Genomic DNA, 20097 nt, shown 5'->3' with positions numbered 1-20097 from the left:
TATAGCCAATCTTCACAAGTATACATGTTCTCTTCTTTCCTTTAACCTAGAGCTGTAAGTGAAGAAAAACTATCCAGAATTTTCAGACAGTGCTAAATGACCATATAGGCATATGAATAAAAAGAAAATACAGATAAATCAGTATATATATTTCAAAGGCTATTTGAAAAAGGGCTTAGCTCTTCTGGGCACACTAGAAATAAAATGGTCATTCAATTGTTTAGAAAGCCAAAATGCTAACAAGCAACAGCCACCGAGGCCTTAAAAAAATGAGAAGGCTTTTGTGCCCAACATAACTACCCTTGCAAATCATACTTTTTCAAAGACTATTAAATACCTAAGAAATTATGTGGTTTTATTAATATGAGATGTCTGAAAAAAGAAACTAGAATGATTAAGCATGGTTTTCCATTCCATGTGTAGAGCATAGTTCAAGAGCAGCACTTTATGAAAAACTCAGAAAAATGATACAGTATCTTCAGTAGTCTAAAGAAATGATGACAGGCCAACCACAGAACCTAAGAAGGTTAAGGGTTAATGGTCCTATGTTAATACTAAAGAAGAATTTTATTTGACATTCAGGTCATAAAAATAACACACATGCAAAAGGAAAACCAAAAGACAGCTATGAAAAATATTAAGCTATACGTAAAAACAAGAATATTCACCACTGCTAATTTAAAATACTTATACCTGTGCTTAACATTTATGGTATTTGTTGTCAGCACTAAACCTCTTACACAATTTTGCGTGACTGGGAATTCTATCAAATAAGACAAATGAAGATGTGAATATTTCAGGGAGGTAGCATCAACCAAAAACTGATAAGAAATTACAATCAAGCAACCATTTCCAAATAGAGCCAGACTACATAGAGGGAAAAAGATGTTTTTTTGGTTCTATTTTTTAAAAATGAGTTATTTTAGGAAAATAGCATATACAACTAGAAAATACACCACTGATCATTTCAATCAAAACAAATTTTTAATAAAACAGATAATTTGAGAACTTCTGCTTCCATTCATGGCAAGCTAGATACTTCAGACCAACCTTTTCACCAAGGTTATCAAATTGGATGAAATATTTTTAGTCTTCAGTGGCTTTAAAAAAAGAAAAAGAAACTTCAAAGAACTGACAAATTAGTAAAAAATTACCAAGTCAAAATCAAGAAGGGAGGACCAGGGAGTTGATCCTGTATTCAAGATTTATTTTTCCCTGAGAACATTTACTGATCCACAGAAGAAACAGCTATGAAACTAAACTAGTTTTGACAGCCTGGCAGGGCCAAGAGGACAAATGTTACCAGAGAAGAGGAGATTATTTCAACTACTATGTCCACTTTAAGCAAGGACCCAGAGGGATATACAGTTAGGGTAGAAGCCAACCAGAAGTAAATGAGCCCAAGAAGAGTTGTATCACCCACAAAGTCCAAGGAACCTGAAGTCTTAAAACTTGGAGTAATGTAGTCCTAGAATGACCAGAGTAAATGAAAGTTCTGACTAGATACTCTCATCTCATCTATCAGATTAGTATACAAAGTTAACCACATATACAAATAAACAAAAAAGAAATATCTTGTAAAGTAACAAAAATGAACCCAAAAAAGCTTAAATTACTGAAATTATCAGACATAGACTAAAATACATGCTTACACCATTTATAAGGGTTGAAAATAATCTGCAATGAATAGAAAATTATAAAAAGTGATATTGCTGATTGACAAATAGCCAAATAGGACTTTTAGAAGTGAAAAATACAATAAGCAAAATTAGGAACTCAATGGATAGGTCTATCAACAGATTCGTCACTGCTGAAAACCAAATTAGTGAATGGGAAGATAGGTCGGAAGAAAATATCCAAAACACAGCAGAGGGAGACAACAGATTAAGAAATACATGAGAGTAGCAAGATGGAAGTTACAGTGGAAAGAAATAACATATATACTTAATCGGAATCCCAGAAGGACAGGTTAGAAGAAATACCTGATTAGATAATGGCTGAGAAATTTCCAAAACTGATGAAAGATACCATGACACAAATGCAAGAAACCCAACAAACCCCAAGCATGCAAATAAAAAGCAATCTACTGTTCACAGTAAAAATGCAGAAAGACCAAAAAAAGAAAAAAAAAAAAAAAGACAAGAAAAATTTAAAAGCAAAGAAAAAAGAAATTCAGAAAATCTTCAAAAGACTGACAAAAACAGTCAAGGAAAAAAATTATAGACAATCTTCAAAAGACTGAAAAAAAGACAACTGATTTCTCAAAAACAACAATGAAAGTACAAGTCTGTAGGATATTATCATTAGTGTGGGGATGGAGAGGACTTCCCACCTACAATTTTTTTTTTTTTTTTTTTACCGGTGAAAGTATCTTTCATAAATGAAAGCAAAATAAGGACATTTTTATACTAAAACTCAAGAGAGTGTGACACCAGCAAATACTACCAGAATTTATCAAGGACATACATAAGATAAAAGGAAAATGATCCTAGACAGAAGTGTGAGATTTAAAAAAGAAAAAGGAGTAAAGAAAGTGGAGAAAATGTGGGTAAATGGAAATAAGGGCAGTTTAAATATTAATAGCTCACAGGACTTACATAAAAATAGAATTACAATACACAGGATAGCATGAGAGTTGTTTCAAGATCCCTATATCGTCTTGGAGGGTAAAAATATTATCATTAGACCTTAGTAAATTAAGAATGCAAGTCATAATTTCTAGGAAAATCACTAAATGAACAGAAACAGAGTCTACGTTCTAAATTATATGAAGAGAAAATGAATATAAAGAATATTCAATCAATTGGGGTGCTTGGGTGGCACATCTGGTTAAGCATCCAGCTTTTGGTTTCAGCTCAGGTCATGATCTCAGGGTTGTGATCTTAGGATGCTGAGCTGAAGCCCTGCATTGGGCTCTGCACGGAGTCTGCTGCAGATTCTCGCTCCCCCTTCCTCTGCCCCTCCCCACTTGTGCTAGCTAAAATAAATAAATAAATAAATCTTTGAAGCTCTTAGTTTAAAAAAAAAAGGGGGGGGGTGGGTAACAGAGCATTTTACTAGTTTGTTAAGAGACTGCAGAACTATATGAATCAGGACAAATCTAAAAGGCCAGGCTTTTTTGTTTGGTAGTAGCTTTAAACAAAATGCTCAGGGTTGAAGAAATTCAGGTAAAAAAAATACCTCTAAATAAAAAATTTCAAATACGATTTGTAGGTGTATATAATACTATACATGGGAGTATGCTTTGCAGACAGCTTAAGAATTAGCTTGGCACTCCCTTTTAAGCTACCGCCAAAGACATATTTCCATGAACAAGTCTAGATTAGGCATCTAAATGCTTACAAATGTAAAACATCAAAAGATTAACAAGTACCTTGCAGCTCCTCTTCTATCTCCTCTTCATCCTCACTAGAGGAAGCTAAGTAGGCTTGAAAATCCATGTCCAAAAGCTCTTCCTTTTTAAACTTCCTGTTGAGTGTTGTAATTCTCTCATGATCAGTCTCATCCCAAGTGATCTCCACCTTTCACCAATAAAACAAACAAAAACAGAAGTGTCAGTAACTCTCACTCACAGAATATTTATCACTAATGTGGATGTAAGCTAAAAAAGACATGGTAAAACAAGTAATAAATGACATGAATAAAAAGTATTTTACTTATGAGGAGGAACCATTTCCATTAACCTGTATCTTTTTCCTCCTAACTCTCTGCTAAATGCAATCTACTCTAATACCAGAAGTAAAAATTCACCAGTGTGTCAATTAATTGTAGGGAAAAGAAAACGCACTAGTGAAAAAGTTAACATTATGAATCGACAAAAACATGTTTTTCACCTGGAGTTCTAAGTATTTCGGGAGGTCTACAAACAACATGAAACCTATTACTAAAGCTTTCAACAGAATTTCAGTAGGGTCCTTTCCTGAAAAAGATTAAGAGTCACTGATAAGAAAGGCATCTACTGGTTCGAAGTACAGTAAACCCCCATGACACAGAAATTCATCTGTAACATGACTGGTTTGGCTCCTGCCCTCCACGCAGCCTCCATTCTCAGATAAGTGTCTTGTCAGAAGTTTTAGCTTCATCACAGGGTAGGTCCCCTATCCTCATTTTTTTCCCCCTCAGGCTAATCTCCTCAGATCAGGACAACAAAATGGGTACCAATTAACCAAGAGATCTTTAAGACAGCCGTCACTACCTTAGAAGTTCTAATTAGGCAAATTATCCCTATTCTGATCATCTGCCTCAGTGATAACCATAAAACTACTGCTAGAACTGGGACATACGTGGATGGCACGGCTGGACCCTAGGAATTGGAAAAGGCTGTCTGGACAGACTTGCCTTGGTCATTTTTCAGTCATGAAAATAACGTGACCTTATATTTTATGTTAGTGAATCTTTTACATTTCACTTACTGCATCATGGTGGGGTTTTACCATACTCAGTAACTAATCAAGGCCACACAGTACCCAACACAGCATGCACGTGACAGATACAGTAGCTCTCTCTACCACCAGCCTATCCTCAGAAGAGCACTACGGTCTGTCACAGAAAAGGCAATGGGAGACCTGTGTGGTTCCTGCAGAGTCTGTGGACAGAAGGTTTTTTTTTTTTGGAGGGGGAGAAGGAGAAGGTGGGCAGCTAAGCAACAAATTAATTCAACAGACATCTTTTGGCTGTTCATTATTAGACAATAATGTGACATCTCATAGTCCTGAATTATTCTATTTCAATTGTCTTTACAATTTTGGATCATATCTGCAGAAAAATATGTTTTCCTATTTAAAATTTCCACTGGTTTTAACTGTGATTTGAGGTAATCTGTTACCGCCTTCCCCCACACCCTAGGATATTAATAACTGACATATTACTTATTAAAGAATCTAACTGAATATGTGGAAAAGATGGAGGAGAAGAAAAGAAACATTTGCAGGTAATTGACTCAAGCTTAAAGGCATAACAAAAATCTGAAAATAGGTTCAAACAGATGTGGTAGATAAAAATGCAAATACACTTGTGTCTCACTTCTATTTGTATTTGTGCATTGAAATTTTGAGTACTTTCCATTTCTGAAGATGCTATAATAATACACAAATTCTTTTCTGAAAGCAAGAGTCCAGCTATACGTTTTTAAAAGTTAAGAAATACCGTTGATGTTCCCATCGCAGCAGATGTGAAATATTTCGGTTTATATGCTGTTAAATCCACTTCTGAGGCTACGTCCTTGGGCTCATCATCAAAAGTAATATCATCTGGTATAAACCTAAGAAACAAAGAAAAGATAAATTTATTTAAACATATGCTGTAGTGATAAACAACCAGAGTTTAGGTTCTCTTCTAATTAGTTATAGTTTATACATACATACCATATAAAAGTTTCTATAGAACACACATGTAGATGGGGCAAATAACGTTAGAAATAACCTTGGCACAAAACTTCTGAAATTCATGAACTATAAATCTGTAATTCCACTAAATCTGAGTGAACTCTGTAGGTAGAAACGCTGTGTTCGGAGTTAGTTAATATGAGTCAAGTGCAAACACACATGGGTCCCTCATGTTTCAAAAAGACCTAGACTCCTGATAGCACAGTCTTGGCTTGCTATATGATATTCTGAAGAACAAACAGAATTAGCAGTGGATAAGTGTTCTGAATGTAAAGTATCTGACACATAAGGTGTCCCTGAAAACAAGGAAAAAGCTTAAGGCTGATCTTTAAGACTAAAAAATCTTTATAATCTTACAATATTTTTTCACAAATAATTAGCTATTTGATATAAATTAGCCACTGTAATTGTCTGACAATGCATAGGCATCAGGCCAAAAAATGGGGGGGGGGGAAGCAGAGTTAAATAACTCATGGTTAATATATTTAAGTTTTATAATTTATGTAGGAGATTTTGGTTCCACACACACAAAAAGCATATGCTCTATAACTCACCAAAAATTATTTTAGGGGGAAAAAACAGATAATTAAAGTTCATTAGGTTTACACAATATCCTCAAGCTATACTTTTGCAAAGACTTACTAGAAGAAAAATACCTGAACTCAGTATTTTTAAATGTTATTAATATGCATGCATTTATATTTTGGGGCAGATGAAAAAAAGTTTCTAGATAAATGGATGGCAGCAGAAAACTCAAATTTTCTTTTCTGATGTTATGTTTAACAAAATAAAACAGGGAATGTAAATTTTTTCCATGGTCATTGATCTTATTTTCTAGGCCTGCCAGAGCTTATTCTAACATTGCATGGAAATGTCCCAAAAAGGAAACAGAGAGAACAAAATGATCCTGAAAAGAACATGTTAACATGAATTCATGAAACCCAAAGAGTTTGACATTCCAACAAATGTTTGGTACCTGCTATTTAAACATTCAAGACAAGTACCTCCTATTGAAATTGTTAACAGAAAAGAGAAATACTTGTGTGATGAGATACCCCTTCTTGTTATAAATGCAAGCGTACTAAAATCTTACCTCAAATTATCAATTCAAAAATTTTTATTTGTATTTTTCTACCAGTCCAAATGCCTTTGAAGTATGAAAGCCAGGGACTACGAAATGATCCATTTTTTCTTCCCGGAAATATTTCATTTTGTGAACAAAGCCTCTCACAAACCTGGATACAAAGAACTGATTTCTATTCAAAGTGTCATAGAAGAATGGTTTACTGGGTTCAAAAGCACTATGCTAATGATAAAATGGTAGAGTAGTCCAGCTTCCCATTTCCTCAGAACTGAGATTTATGACCACCTAAGGTTTTTCAGCTTTGGGCCAGTGAAACCTGCGCATGGGGTGAAAATAATGCCCAAGTCTGAAGACAATGCCAGCAGCACATCCATTCACTAAGCATTTAGAGCAGCACTGTCCAATGGAACTTTCTGTGATGATAGCAATGTTCTATATCTGCTTTGTCCAACATATGGCCACTAAGTACTTCAAATGCGCCTAGTGATGAAGCAAATGAATGAATTTAAAATTTTTAATTAAATAGTCAGATATGACTAGTAGCTACTGTATTAGACAGCACAGGTCTAGAGGTACCAGTTTATTAGCAAATTCCTTTGCCCCCACCTCAATGCTTTTTTTAAAGTTAATTCACCTGGTTCCTAGTTCTAAAAGAGAGTTGCAAAGAAATATCACTGCATATAATCCATCGTAAAAACATAGCCAATATGTTTAAAATTCAGGATATAAATGTGGGGCGACTCATACACAATATTTTAGCTTTTTCTCATTATAGTTTTCTCTGTTAAGAGTATGTTCCATAGAGGGGTGCCTGGGTGGCGCAGGCTATGAGCCTGCTTCTTCCTCTCCCACTCCCCCTGCTTCTGTTCCCTCTCTCGCTGGCTGTCTCTATCTCTTCAAATAAATAAAAAATAAAATTAAAAAAAAAAAAAGAGTATGTTCCATAGGACAGAGTTCACCTAAAGCAATAAATCCCCTTTTACAATATGAAACAACAGAAAATACTACCTAATAACTTACTTCCTACAATCATATTGTGGTACAAGATAAAATTGGTAAGAGACATACTGGATTACCTTAAATCTATGAATGAACAACTGCTTTCGAATTCCAGCCCATCACAATCCTCATAAATTTTACCAGCTGTTTCAGGAGAATCACAGTCTACAACTGCATAATAGTACTTGAGCCGTTTGAATTGATAATCTCTCAATTTTTCTCTAGAAGTCCTAAAAGGAAGAAAACTCATTAAGTTTACCTATACAGTATCTTCCTTTAAAAAATAAATGCAATTATTTCAAGAAAAATATATTACAACCTGGCTTTCATTCCAATCCATCTTTCCTTCATGATTCTACTTTCATGGACATTAAATATTTAAGCTCAATTTATTATTCTGACAAAGCACACTAGGTATTTTGATTGAAATTTAGTATCTAGAAAAGGAGTGTGTGAGAATCACATACGCTTACTCATAATTTTAACTCTTGAAAGGCATTTCTTTGTTTTGCTACCACATGTAGTCTCTTAAGTAAAACTCCTGAACAAGATCACTACATTATAAAATAAGTATGCTAGGAAAAGCTTTAGCTCTAAGTACAAAGAAATTTCTGATCTTGTAAAATGTTTATTCCAGCTTTATGTGTTGTTAAGTCTACATGGTTATAAGTTTAATTTCATTTAACTACAACATATTCTTTGAGTGTCTTCATTGGCTGTTCTGCCACCAATCTAGTTAACCATTTTTATTATGTGCACATATAGCTCCACCTAGTGGTTTAAAAACTACCTTAATTTTTTTTCTTTACATTAGGATGATAAAAACTGTTATTATTTATTTAATCCTCAAATTAAAAAAAAATTATTTTGAAGGCAAATAGGGTTTCAATGCTACACCTATGAAGAGCAACATATCAGGAAAAAACCAAAACTTACTAATTAAGAGCAAGGACGCCAAGAACCCTAAATCAGTCTAATTGTGAAATGTTTTTCAAAACTGCAATAATTGTTTTTGTGAATATAGAAATATGAATACACACACAAAAGGTTATTGGAATAGTGTGCCACTTCTAACAGACCTTAATCTGCTTTGCAACTTGTTTTAACCATGAATGGCAGGCACAACATAAACTTTAGTCCCATTAAAGTGACTAGAATTCTGAGTTAGTGACATGAACTTATGAGATTTAGTTTTGTTTTCTGTAACAGGTTAATACCAGTCCTTCTCAGGGGCATCTTCAGGAATACTTAATAACTCTACTGGTCCTTGAACTTGCTCTTCCTTCATCCTTTCCTTTCCAAACTCCGAAGGATATATCTAAACACAAAAAAATAAGGTCAATGTAATTCATACTTTACTTTTCTTACAACATCCAGACCTGTCAAGGTCAGAAACTCTAAGAGTTACAACTGAACTCGATGAAAACAGTAAGGATGACTCACTTCCAAACCTACTACAGGAAGCTAAAACATCCTGAGGAATCTCTTTAAAAATAGTCGTTTTGGCTGGAGAGTAACAGATGTAGAGCTTGAGAACAAAAATAGAGAATCTCCTGCATACATCAACTGGGACAAGATGGTCCAAGGGAAAAATTAAGAAAAGCAAAACAACAGTCTAAGTGCTCAAGGAACTTAAACACACACGAAAAATGACTGGATTAAATAGTTGACACAAAATATACAAAAATGATTAAAGAACTATATAAAACATAGAGAAAAACAATTTTATCTCTTAAGTTATATCATTTAACCAATGCTTTCTTTTAAGAAACACTTTAAATAGAAAAGAACTGGTAATAATCGTATCCACAGTTTAGATGGTCTTGGTAAAAGAAAAAGAATTCACACTCATTGGGATTTGGTAAATTTGTATGTTGGCTACTTTTGAGAAAAAATATAACTGTATTAATTTGTATTGTTTTGACACTACTGGGATTAATATATTTTTGCTAATACATGCTTTTCTGAGTTTTCTGCAATATACAATTTATTAAATAGGGGATTCTACTTTTTCCTACTAAGTTGAGCCGCAATAATAGATTTTGATGTGGAAGTTTTAAATATGCATGTAGTCACATTTGTTGATTCTGTTTTTCTCTTTTCTAAGTCTAGAAATTCCTACTATCCATTTCCTGAAACACAAGATGTAACAAAAACACAGTACTATTTTATTCTATTTCTGTGATTTGAGTTTTAATTTTTCCCCTTATTTTATCTGGAGTTTATTTTGGACTATGATGACGTAAAGATCTGAACTAAGCTCTTTATAAAAAGACTTACCCATTTCTCCCAATGCCAGGTATTCAAGCTTATTTTGGTCTATATTAAAATATACTCTTCTATTTACCAATTTCATTCCATCAATTTGTCTTTCCAATTTTACCCAAACTTGTTAACTCTTGTAGCAATACAAAATGTTTACAATGTTATACCTGGCAGGGCGAATCCTTTTACACTGCTATGTTTTCCTAAAAATTTATTAGTCATTCTCACTTATTTATTCTTTTAGATGATTACTGATATCCTTTTTCTTTACTTTGATTTGAACTGAGATTATGACTGAAACTATACTAAAACTATAGAACTGACATCTTTAAATACTTAAACAGAAAAATAATTTAGAGCTGTTTCAGGCACTGTACTATATACTTAGTGTGAGCTTCTTTTCATTTCATCCTTACAACTACTCTAGGAAGTGCTATTATTATATTCACTTGTCACGTGAGAGAACACATTTGAGAAATTAATTAAATGCCCAAGATCACATGGCATGTATCAGAATCAAGGTTTGACTGCAGGTCTATCATACTGCAAAGCCTAGATTCTTTTTTTTTTTTTTTTTGGTTAAAGCCTAGATTCTTAATCACTATGCTTGCTCTCCAGAAACATGGTATCTTAACATTTATTTAAGTTTTTCAAATTTATCCGGTGTTATAGGTTACTTCCTATATATCATATATGTTTAAGGTAATTCCCATGGATTTTACATTTCTGCTGTTAGTAAAAAAAAGATTTTTTTCTTAAGTGGTTAAGAATTGAAGAATGCAATTAAAAAATATTTATTTTACTCTGTCCCTTTATTGAGCTTTATGATAGATTTTCAATTGATTTCCTTAGGTTTTTAAAATACATACAATCACATGACCCATCAACAGCAATAATCTTACCTCTTCCTTTCTAACTTTTATATTTATGCTACCAGTTTTGTGCTTAACTGTACTGGACAAATGCCAGATTATTTTTCTTAAAAGGAAAACTATGACTTAAAACAAGAAGATTAAACTTAAAATGTTTAGAAATATTTCAAAATGAAATCAATTCTCACCTTTACAGAAAATATAACACCCCCTTTAGGTTTAAATGAATTGAACAGAGCTAGCAAATCTTTTGCCTTTAATCTGTCCCAGTCCATGTTGCAAACTGCTAATCGACGTGTAACCTAAGAAATGAGAAAAATTAAATATTACAAAATCTCTATCATTCCCATCACTTGCAAACTATTCAAAAAAATATGTCTTCTTTCCCCCAAATTCTTTTTTTTTTTTTTTAAGATTTTATTTATTTATTTGACAGAGATAGAGACAGCCAGCGAGAGAGGGAACACAAGCAGGGGGAGTGGGAAAGGAAGAAGCAGGCTCACAGCGGAGGAGCCTGATGTGGGGCTTGATCCCATGACGCCAGGATCACGCCCTGACCCGAAGGCAGACGTCTAACCACTGTGCCATCCAGGCGCCCCTTTCCCCCAAATTCTGAAATCACCAATACAATATTTATCTAACTAGTTTCAATATGTAGAAGAAAATTTCGGTTGAGTCACACAATGGTAAAACTGTCAACAGATAAGCACTTTCTCTTACTAGGTTCTTAGTTCTTGAATTAGAACTTGATAATCAGCTGACTTTTTAACAACCAAGTTTGTTAAGCTATTTTGCTACCCATGCATGAGTATGGAGATTGGGTATGTTACCCTATAGCATTTCTAATAGTGCAGTAGGAACTGAAATATAAACTACCAGTTACAATAAGTATTTTCTAAAAATTTCATGTGCCCTGGGACGCCTGGGTGGCTCAGTTGTGAAGCGTCTCCCTTTGGCTCAGGTCAAGATCCCATGGTCCTGGGACTGAGCCCCGCATCAGGCTCCCTGAACAGCAGGAGGCCTGCTTCTCCCTCTCACACTCCCCCTGCTTATGTTCCCTCTCTCGCGGTCTCTCTGCCAAATAAATAAATAAAAACAAAAATAAAAAATTTCACGTGACATTTCTTTAACTAATCTCTATTTGCTTGGACAGACATCTAACTTATATAGCTATATTCCATATCAAGAAGTTTTTTCATATCAAAAAGTTTTAATCAGAATAATCATTAATATTATTTACCAACAAAGGTTTTTCCAGTCAATTTAATGACATCAATTCTACCACCCATAAAAGCTACTTTTACTGTGCTTTTCACAAATAATCTTACATTCAAAAGCTTACCTCATCAGCCTGAGGAGCATCTTTATCTAATTCTCTCCAAGCATGCTCAAAACCAGAGTCCTCTGGCACTAAATCTGCCATATCTTCCTCATCTTCAGAACTAGTTTCTATATTTCCTTTACCCCTTGCAAGATCAGGACCACTGTCACTTTCATCATTGTCACTATCCTCATCTTCATCCTCCTCCTCATCACTTTCATTTCCATCAACATCATCATCATCATCAGCTGAAGTTCTACCAGTGCTTGTAATTTCATCTTCAGATTCTTCATCACCTATTTCACTAGAACTTTCTGAATCTTCCTCCAGAGCATCTTTGTCAAATATCTTACCACCTGTAGAGTTTTCATAACCATTGCTGTCTTTTGCCATTATTAGCGGAACCACTGCAAAAAAAATTAGAGGTGGGAGAAATTAAGAAAAGGTAAACACAATTAAATTGAATCCAACTTATTTTGACCTCAAATCCAGTAAAAATATAACTTCTATGAAACAGACTAAAAAAACATAAAGTCAGCAAGGTTCATGCTGAACTTATTTAACAGAAATTTTGATGTATACCCAGATCATACAAGTAGATTCACATACCCATTCAATCATTATGGAGTACCTGCTGTGTGCTAGGTGCTCAATATAAAATCATCAGCAAGAGAAGCTATCAATGCCCTCACCGAACTTAGTCGAGAGGATAGATGGACAAATATCAATCAAATAAAATCAATCAAATCAATACACATAAAAAGCATACAATAGGAGTCTCTAAATAAGTATACCTGAGTTGCTACTTAAAGGATGAAGAGGAGGTATTCAAGATTAGACTAATAGATGAGGGAAATGTTCCAAACACCAAAACAAACAAACAAACAAACAAAAAACAAATGCAAAGATCCACGAATAGGAAAAAATTGGCAAGAATGTCTGGATTGCAGATGGCCAGGAGTCAAGTGAGAAATTAAACTGAAGAGTGAGGTAGGGGCCATGCTTCCCAAAAACCACGTAGAAGGTTTGGACTTTGTCATAAAAGCAATGAGAAGCCACTGTTATATTTTCAGAAAGAGGGACATCACCTTATTTGTACAGTGAGATCACTTTGACTACACTATAGAAAATTGACTGGAGGGAGTCAAAAGCAAATGTGAATAGAGAATTAGAAGTGTAGTACAATACTCCTAGTAAGAGAAGAAGGTGGCACGAAACTGTTAGAGACAGAAAGAAGTGAATGGATTAACTTCAGAGTTGTAGAGTCAGGAGGTAAAATCAACAGTAATTAGTGATGGGGGCTTGGTATGGGACTCAGAAGTTTTAAGAAAAGTCAAAGATGAGTTCTAGCTTCCTGGTGTGCAGAGCTAGCTAGCTAGCTGGACAGAGAAACGTGATGTTGGAAAAGAACCAGTCTGCTTGTTTGGTAGAGGCATATCATCAGTTCAGTTTTCAATATGTTGACTATGAAGGGCCTTCGAATCATATAAGAGGAGATACCAAGAAGGCAGCTGGTTGAGTCTACAGCTCTGAAAAGTTGCATGCTGGAGAGAAAATTTTTCACTCATTCATGTGTAGTAATAACAGAAGTTGTGATGTGGATGAGATCATCTATGCAGAACAAAACAGTAAGTTTTCTGCTAAATCTTGAACTTTGTAACTAACTTACGGTTAGCGATATACGAAAAGTAAAAGACTGTTTTTACTTAAATTGGATTTTTTTTAGCCCTCATAACCCTGAAAAAACTCATTTTGTATTTCTAAAGCAATCATATGATTCTACGATGGGTATGTGTGTATGTTGACATACAGTACCTTACACATTTGTTCACCTTTAAGTTGGAGCTTATGTTTCTGCTTACAAGGCTCTGCTCACAGAATTAAAAAAAAATTTAAAAGCTTAACACTTGGAATGAAATTCGAACTTAGTTTTCTTCTTAGTTCTATAATCTTATAACAGTCTTTCATTGGCCAAATATTTATTATCTATTATGTAAAATGCATTGAGCTCAGGAAAGGAAAAAGGGAGATGGCTTGTAACATCATCTCATGCTCTAGATGGGTTTATAAACAAAAAAATTGTTTACTGATTTATGAAACCATGTTCTATAAAGTAACATAGACGAGACATCTAAATTTGCCTGTAGAGAGGCATTTACAATAAGAAAGGCTTCAGGAAGATGCCAGTTGACCTGAGGCTAAATGTAAAAGAGTTCCTCGAGGAGGAAAAGAAACAGGCTTTTATTTCAGTACCATAAGAGAGTGGGGGGAACATAAAAAATAACTAGGCAGTAGATGTGAAAAAGCCAAAAAAGGGCATTATCCTAAGTTCTGCATATGGGATCAGAAAAATGTCACCACAATAGTGAAAGAAAGTTACTACGAGGCAAGCTTTAGAATTCACCTTTAAGCAATATGCTCGGAAATAACACCTCGGGGACTTACCTTTACCTAATATTGCAATATTTCTCAAGCATCAGTCATTATTTTACCATTAAATGATTTCTGCATTTCACTCTTTTTCATTAAACCGAATTTTTTTAAGCTAAAAAAAATAGCTTTGTTCTAAATATCTCTGAAGTCACAGATGTAATGTAGTGGTTACATTTTTTCCTAAGATGTTGAAACAAATACATAACTATTGACATAAAAAAGTCTGAGTATCATCTCACATATGCCCTGTTTTCACATATGGCAATGGTACACATATCACACTCTGGGTTGTATAATAAATTGACACATGCTTACTAGACTTAAAAAAGATCTAGTATTTTAATATTTTTGACAACATCAAGTACATTCAGAGTACTGATTGATTCAGTAAATATTTGCTCAGAGTCCACCATGTACAATGCTAGATAATATGGTATTATCTCTATTCCTGGATGGTACTGCTCTAGTAGTTAACTGTAAACAGTACTTACCTAGCTACTTTTAAAAAAATGCTTTATTTCCCCCCTCCAATTATAAAAGTAATGAATGCTCATTGAAAAAAAATTGAGAAAATATGGTTTAAGAAAATAAAATTAACTAGTAATTTTTCATTCAACAATAACTGGATAATTATTTTGGTACATAATTCCCTAAATTTGTTTTCTATGACGTACCCATTAATTTTTAAGTAGCTAATCATAACATTTATACTATTTTGTAACTTATTTTTAAAACTTCATATATAATAAACATGTGTGGGATATGTCACAATTTATTTAATCAATTCCCTAACGATTTAGATTACTTTTTAAATTTTAAAAACAATGCTAAGATGCACATTCTTCGCACAAACGTCCAATTATTTACTTAAAATAAGTTCTTAAGAGTGCAAGTGCTGGGCATCAACATTTCATGACACATAATACCGAACTGCACTCTTCACATCACCTTTACCTTGCAGAACCTAAAAAGCTCTCTGCAGGGGCACCTGGGTGGCTCAGGCAGTTAGGCATCTACCTTCGGCTCAGGTCATGATCCCAGCGTTCTGGGATGTAGTCCCACATCGGGTTCCCTGCTCAGTGGGAAGTCTGCCTCTCCCTCTACCCCTTCCCCCCTGCTCGTGATCTCTCTCTCTCTAATAAAATCTTAAAAAAGAAAAAAAAAGGTCTCTGCACACAATAGTTGCTAGTAATTGATGAATAATGAACAAAAGATGTTTACATATGAAGTCACTAATCCCTACTAATACATAATACCTTCCTAGACTGTGGAACTGATGTAAACTACTGGAAGCAACATGATGGCGTAGAAGGATTTTCAAAGACTTGAGTTACAGGCCTAGCTCTGTATAGCCTCACATAAATCACTTTAGCCTTGTTTCCTGATTAATCTACCCTAATTTCTCAAGCTTATTGAGAAATTTTAATTAAAAAAAGACATGCAAAAAGATTCTGTAAAATCAATCCAAAGGATTATATGGATATGTTTTAAAAATCCAGTGCCCCAAATCAAGTGAAATTTAAAAGATACTAGACTAACTTACCTAATGAACTCATCATCAAACAAACCTTGCTGCTGTTCCCATTCTGATCTTATTCTCCAATTTCAGTACCCAAACTCCTATCCCTCTCCCTACACCACAGTTTGCTGCCTGGTTCTACTACAAATGGAATGAGATGCCACCCCGAGCTCCTTAGTCCCTGCTATCTAGAATTCTATCCACTGCCTGATACCTCCTACTTTTGAATGCGATTTCAGCCTGTCAAGTCCACTCTGACTTTTTCCTGATGCCTATCCTCCTTGGATATTGTAATCATGGCCAGCCTTTGGCTCACCTGAATGCCAATTTTCAGTTAACAACATTAACAACAGGAAACACCAACACTCAAAATTGCTTGCTGCTGGAGGTGACACAAATTTTAATAAGCTCAGTAAACAAGTAAGCATGAACCAGAATCAGATGTTTCTTAGTTCCAAACAACCCTTTCTAGTTGTATTACCCACTTACCCCTTCAGAGACTTTATTATCTCATCAAATGGGAGTACTGATCTCTTCTGAACATACGAAACCACATCTTTGCTCAAAAAGTCCTTTCTATACAGAGTGCTCTGGTCTCTCAATTTACTTTTTCCAAACCCTATGGTACTTCCCCTATGAATTTTTCTCTGATTACCATATCTTGAGTGACCTCTTCCTCTGAATTCCCATAGCCCTCTGCTAAACATCTTTTATGGCACTTACTATTATTTATTATATTACAGATCTGATTTCTACCACTTTAGATCTGTGGTTTCCAGTATGTAGCCAGCAGCCACATGTGGCAACTGAGCACTTGTAATGTGGCTCATTCAAATTTTATACTTGAGATTAGTATGAAAATAGAATGCAAACTATGCCATTAAAATTTAAGTTGATTACACATTGAAACAATTTTTTTATGTATTAAATAGACTATGTTAATAAAATTAATTTCACTTTTTTTTTTTACGTCTTAACGTGTCAACTAGAAAATTCAAAATTACACTTTTATTGGACAGTGCTGCTTTAGAACTGTAGAATTTAGCAGGCTTTTATTTGCAATAGAGGATCCTGGGAAGGTCAAACTCCACTCAACAAGCTATGCACCTTGCAGAGGTGCTGTGTCTGCTCAGAGTGAATAAACCTACTGCTTCACTCAAAGATGCTGTCTCTTACCAAACTGTGAGCTTTAAGAGCTCTATCTATCCAAAAGGGCATAACTTTTTCTAATTTGCACAGGCATCATATAAGCGAGCAGTAGCCCCAAGATACGGGTCTTACCCATGTACTACCTGCCACATACTAGTTACTAAAAGTAGTTGAATGAATGAAGGATGGATGAGTACACAACTCTGCTAGCCCTCTTCAGACACACCTCTTCTTACTATTTGATGACAACATATAACACTTTATCTGATTAGAGAATATAGCTCTCACTAGTGCCTACCACAAATCAAAATCATTGTTTAGCCTCAAGTTTTCTCTCCTAGCCATTATAGTACCAAATAAAAAATAATCATTATATGGCATTTTTTCTTTCACAGCTTTATACTTCCAAATAAGCATTTGATCATTCCCATTACAGTATGAAAATACTTACTATATATACCTTCTTTAAAAAAAAAATCAGTATAAAAATGATGTATTATCAAAGAATCCATAATTCTTTCAAACCAACCTGATTGCATTTCTCTTCTTTTCTCAGAGTACTTGACCTTGGGAGATTTCACAATTTCAGAGGGGCCCAAGTCTCTTGTGCTTAGTTTTCCTTTGAGACATGAGTCTGTACAATGCTGAACAGTGCTTTTTTTCTCTGTTGTAATTTTTTGTGTAAATTCTTCTCTGTCTTTCTTGGGACTTATTTTTGAACCTACCTTCTTAGATTGGCATGACTTTTTCATTTTCTGGATTCTGTCAGAGTTACCTAAATCATTTTTATCTCCAGAATCCTTTTGATTAATTTTCTTGGTTTCTTTCTTTTTCTCCACAACTAGATCTTTTGATTCTATTTTATTGTTAGTCTGGGGTTTTTTCTTCTTCATTTTCTTTTGGTTCAGTGCTTTATCATCTTCATCAGATAGATCTGAATCAGAATCTGAAAGGTCGTAAAAACGTTTCAAGTCCTCTGTAGTGCTGTGGTTGATGGGGTGTCCTCTTTTATCCACAGCATAATTCAACTTGAACCTTTTGTCATGAAACATTGCTCGAAATCTCTTGTCAATTTTGACTTTTCGATCCTTTTCTGGCATTTCCCAAAATCTTGGGTCTTTTGTAACCCTCCTAAACCGCTGGTCACTCATTATTTCTTGTTTGGATGCCATTTTTAAATGTCTGACTACAAATGCTTGAAGAAATCAAATCCTAAAAAGTAAAACAAATATTACAATAATGAAGGGTTGGTTAAACAAGATGCTTTGGGAAAAAAATACTAATTCACAATATATTCTAAGTTAAACATAAATAAAGGTAATACATCCAATTTCATTTCTCAAACTTATTTTTTTTTTTTAAAGATTTTATTTATTTATTTGACAGAGACAGACAACCAGCGAGAGAGAGAACACAAGCAGGGGGAGTGGGAGAGGAAGAAGCAGGCTCCTAGCGGAGGAGCCCGATGTGGGGCTCGATCCCACAACACCGGGATCACGCCCTGAGCCGAAGGCATACGCCTAAAGACTGCGCCACCCAGGCGCCCTTCCCAAACTTATTCTGAGTCACATACGAAGAAGCAAAAACTATCAGAATATCCCCTTTTGATTATACACCATTTGGAGAAATAAATTTAAGACAAAACCAAGCAAAATTCCAGGGCTTTACAGAGGGAGACAAACACGAGCCAATTGCACTCACTTAGAATTTCTATATATTTTTTTGTATACCTGTTTCAAGTTAAAAGCTAATGTGATCAAAAATTTCCCAAGCCTCAGTTGATCCTATTTGTTTCTTCACATTCTGGTCCCATTCTCTGTTAGTCCTTACTTCATGCTACTACTCTGAACAGTTCTACAATGCTAGTCTCCTAAGACCCACATCAATTCAGATTTAGCTCACAAAGTTCCCTTTAAAAACCAGATAAATTTTCATCCCAGTTATTAATAAACATCACTTCTTTCTATAATTTCTTATTCTATAAGACCCAAAGTCTCCCCAAAACATATTAGACTCTGTAAGAGATATTAGTATTGTTCCCTTGAAAACAGTAACAGTTTAGCATCTCAATTTGATTTTTGCAGAGCTAAGAGTCATCGTTTTTTTGTTTTTTAAAAAAAGACCTTATCTGTCCATTTGTCAGAGAGCGAGAGCGCACAAGCAGGGGGAGCATCAGGCAGGGGGAGCATCAGGCAGAGGGAGAAGCAGGCTCCCCGCTGATCAAGGAGCCCAATGGGAGACTCGATGCAAGGACCCTGGATCACGACCCGAGCCAAAGACATAACCGATAAGCCACCCAAGGCGTCCCAAGAGTCATTGATTATTAAGAACAAAAAGGAACTGATCAAATAGGATAGCAGTGCTTTCTTTGGAAAGCAAGGCTTATTTTTTTCCCTTAAATTGAAAAACAATTTTTATACATCAAAAAAAAAAAAACCAAAAAACCCAACAACCAAAAAAAAAACCCCCAAAACCAAACCCACACAGGTTTCAATGATGCACTTATTCGCGTAAGCATTTAACCCTCTGAACAGGTGGGACCGAGGTAGGTATCACCTCATCCAACTATTAGTGATAATGCATATAACTGTTTACAACTAAAGCATTCAATAAGCGTCAGATATTCAGACAGAGATGGGCGACCTGACCTCACCTTCCGACGCCCACCTTCAACTCCGCAGCCCACGCTCCCCTCTACCCACCTTCTAACGCGGAGAACGCCAGGGTGGTCCCAGGACGACGATCTCCTTCCCAACCCCAAACCTCAGGGCACAGCTACTGGGCTGAGCTCCTTCGACAGGACCCTGGAGAGGGCCAAGAAGTCTGAAAAATGAGACTGGCATGGCAAAGAAAAAGGGCGCAACCCCTCATGAATCCAAAGAAGACCCCGTCAAAGACGGGTTGGGCACCCACCCCGGCAGTTCTTCTGGAAAACCGAACCTACTCACCGGCTCTGAGCACTCGCCGAGTCTCACGTGCGATCCACACCCACAATCCTCCGCGTGACGCTCCACCGTGACGGCAAGAGAACTGGGCCAAACTACTTCCCCTTTTCCTCTGCGGCGATCTCC

The 20097-nt window shown here is 35.3% G+C and overlaps 1 protein-coding gene across 3 annotated transcripts in view; it reads right to left on the bottom strand.

The window, feature by feature from the left end:
• ESF1 (ESF1 nucleolar pre-rRNA processing protein homolog) overlaps positions 1–20087 on the bottom strand; it is a 63261-nt gene extending 43174 nt beyond the window's left edge. Inside the window, exons 1-9 of one of the 3 annotated variants that reach the window (XM_040637972.1) lie at positions 19975–20007; positions 19729–19830; positions 17556–18238; positions 11947–12332; positions 10793–10906; positions 8685–8785; positions 7545–7697; positions 5146–5260; positions 3374–3521 (exon numbers count right to left, since the gene is read on the bottom strand). In XM_040637972.1, coding sequence (XP_040493906.1) covers positions 3374–3521; positions 5146–5260; positions 7545–7697; positions 8685–8785; positions 10793–10906; positions 11947–12332; positions 17556–18198 — 1660 coding nt within the window. In that variant the 5' untranslated portion in view covers positions 18199–18238; positions 19729–19830; positions 19975–20007. The other 2 variants (XM_008703362.2, XM_008703361.2) reach the window with 2 other exon arrangements.
• Between the last annotated feature and the right edge of the window lie 10 nt (positions 20088–20097).

This window comes from Ursus maritimus, unplaced genomic scaffold (genome assembly GCF_017311325.1).
Source record: "Ursus maritimus isolate PB19 unplaced genomic scaffold, ASM1731132v1 scaffold_22, whole genome shotgun sequence".
NCBI lineage: Eukaryota > Metazoa > Chordata > Mammalia > Carnivora > Ursidae > Ursus > Ursus maritimus.
This window is presented reverse-complemented; position numbering and strand designations above follow the sequence as displayed.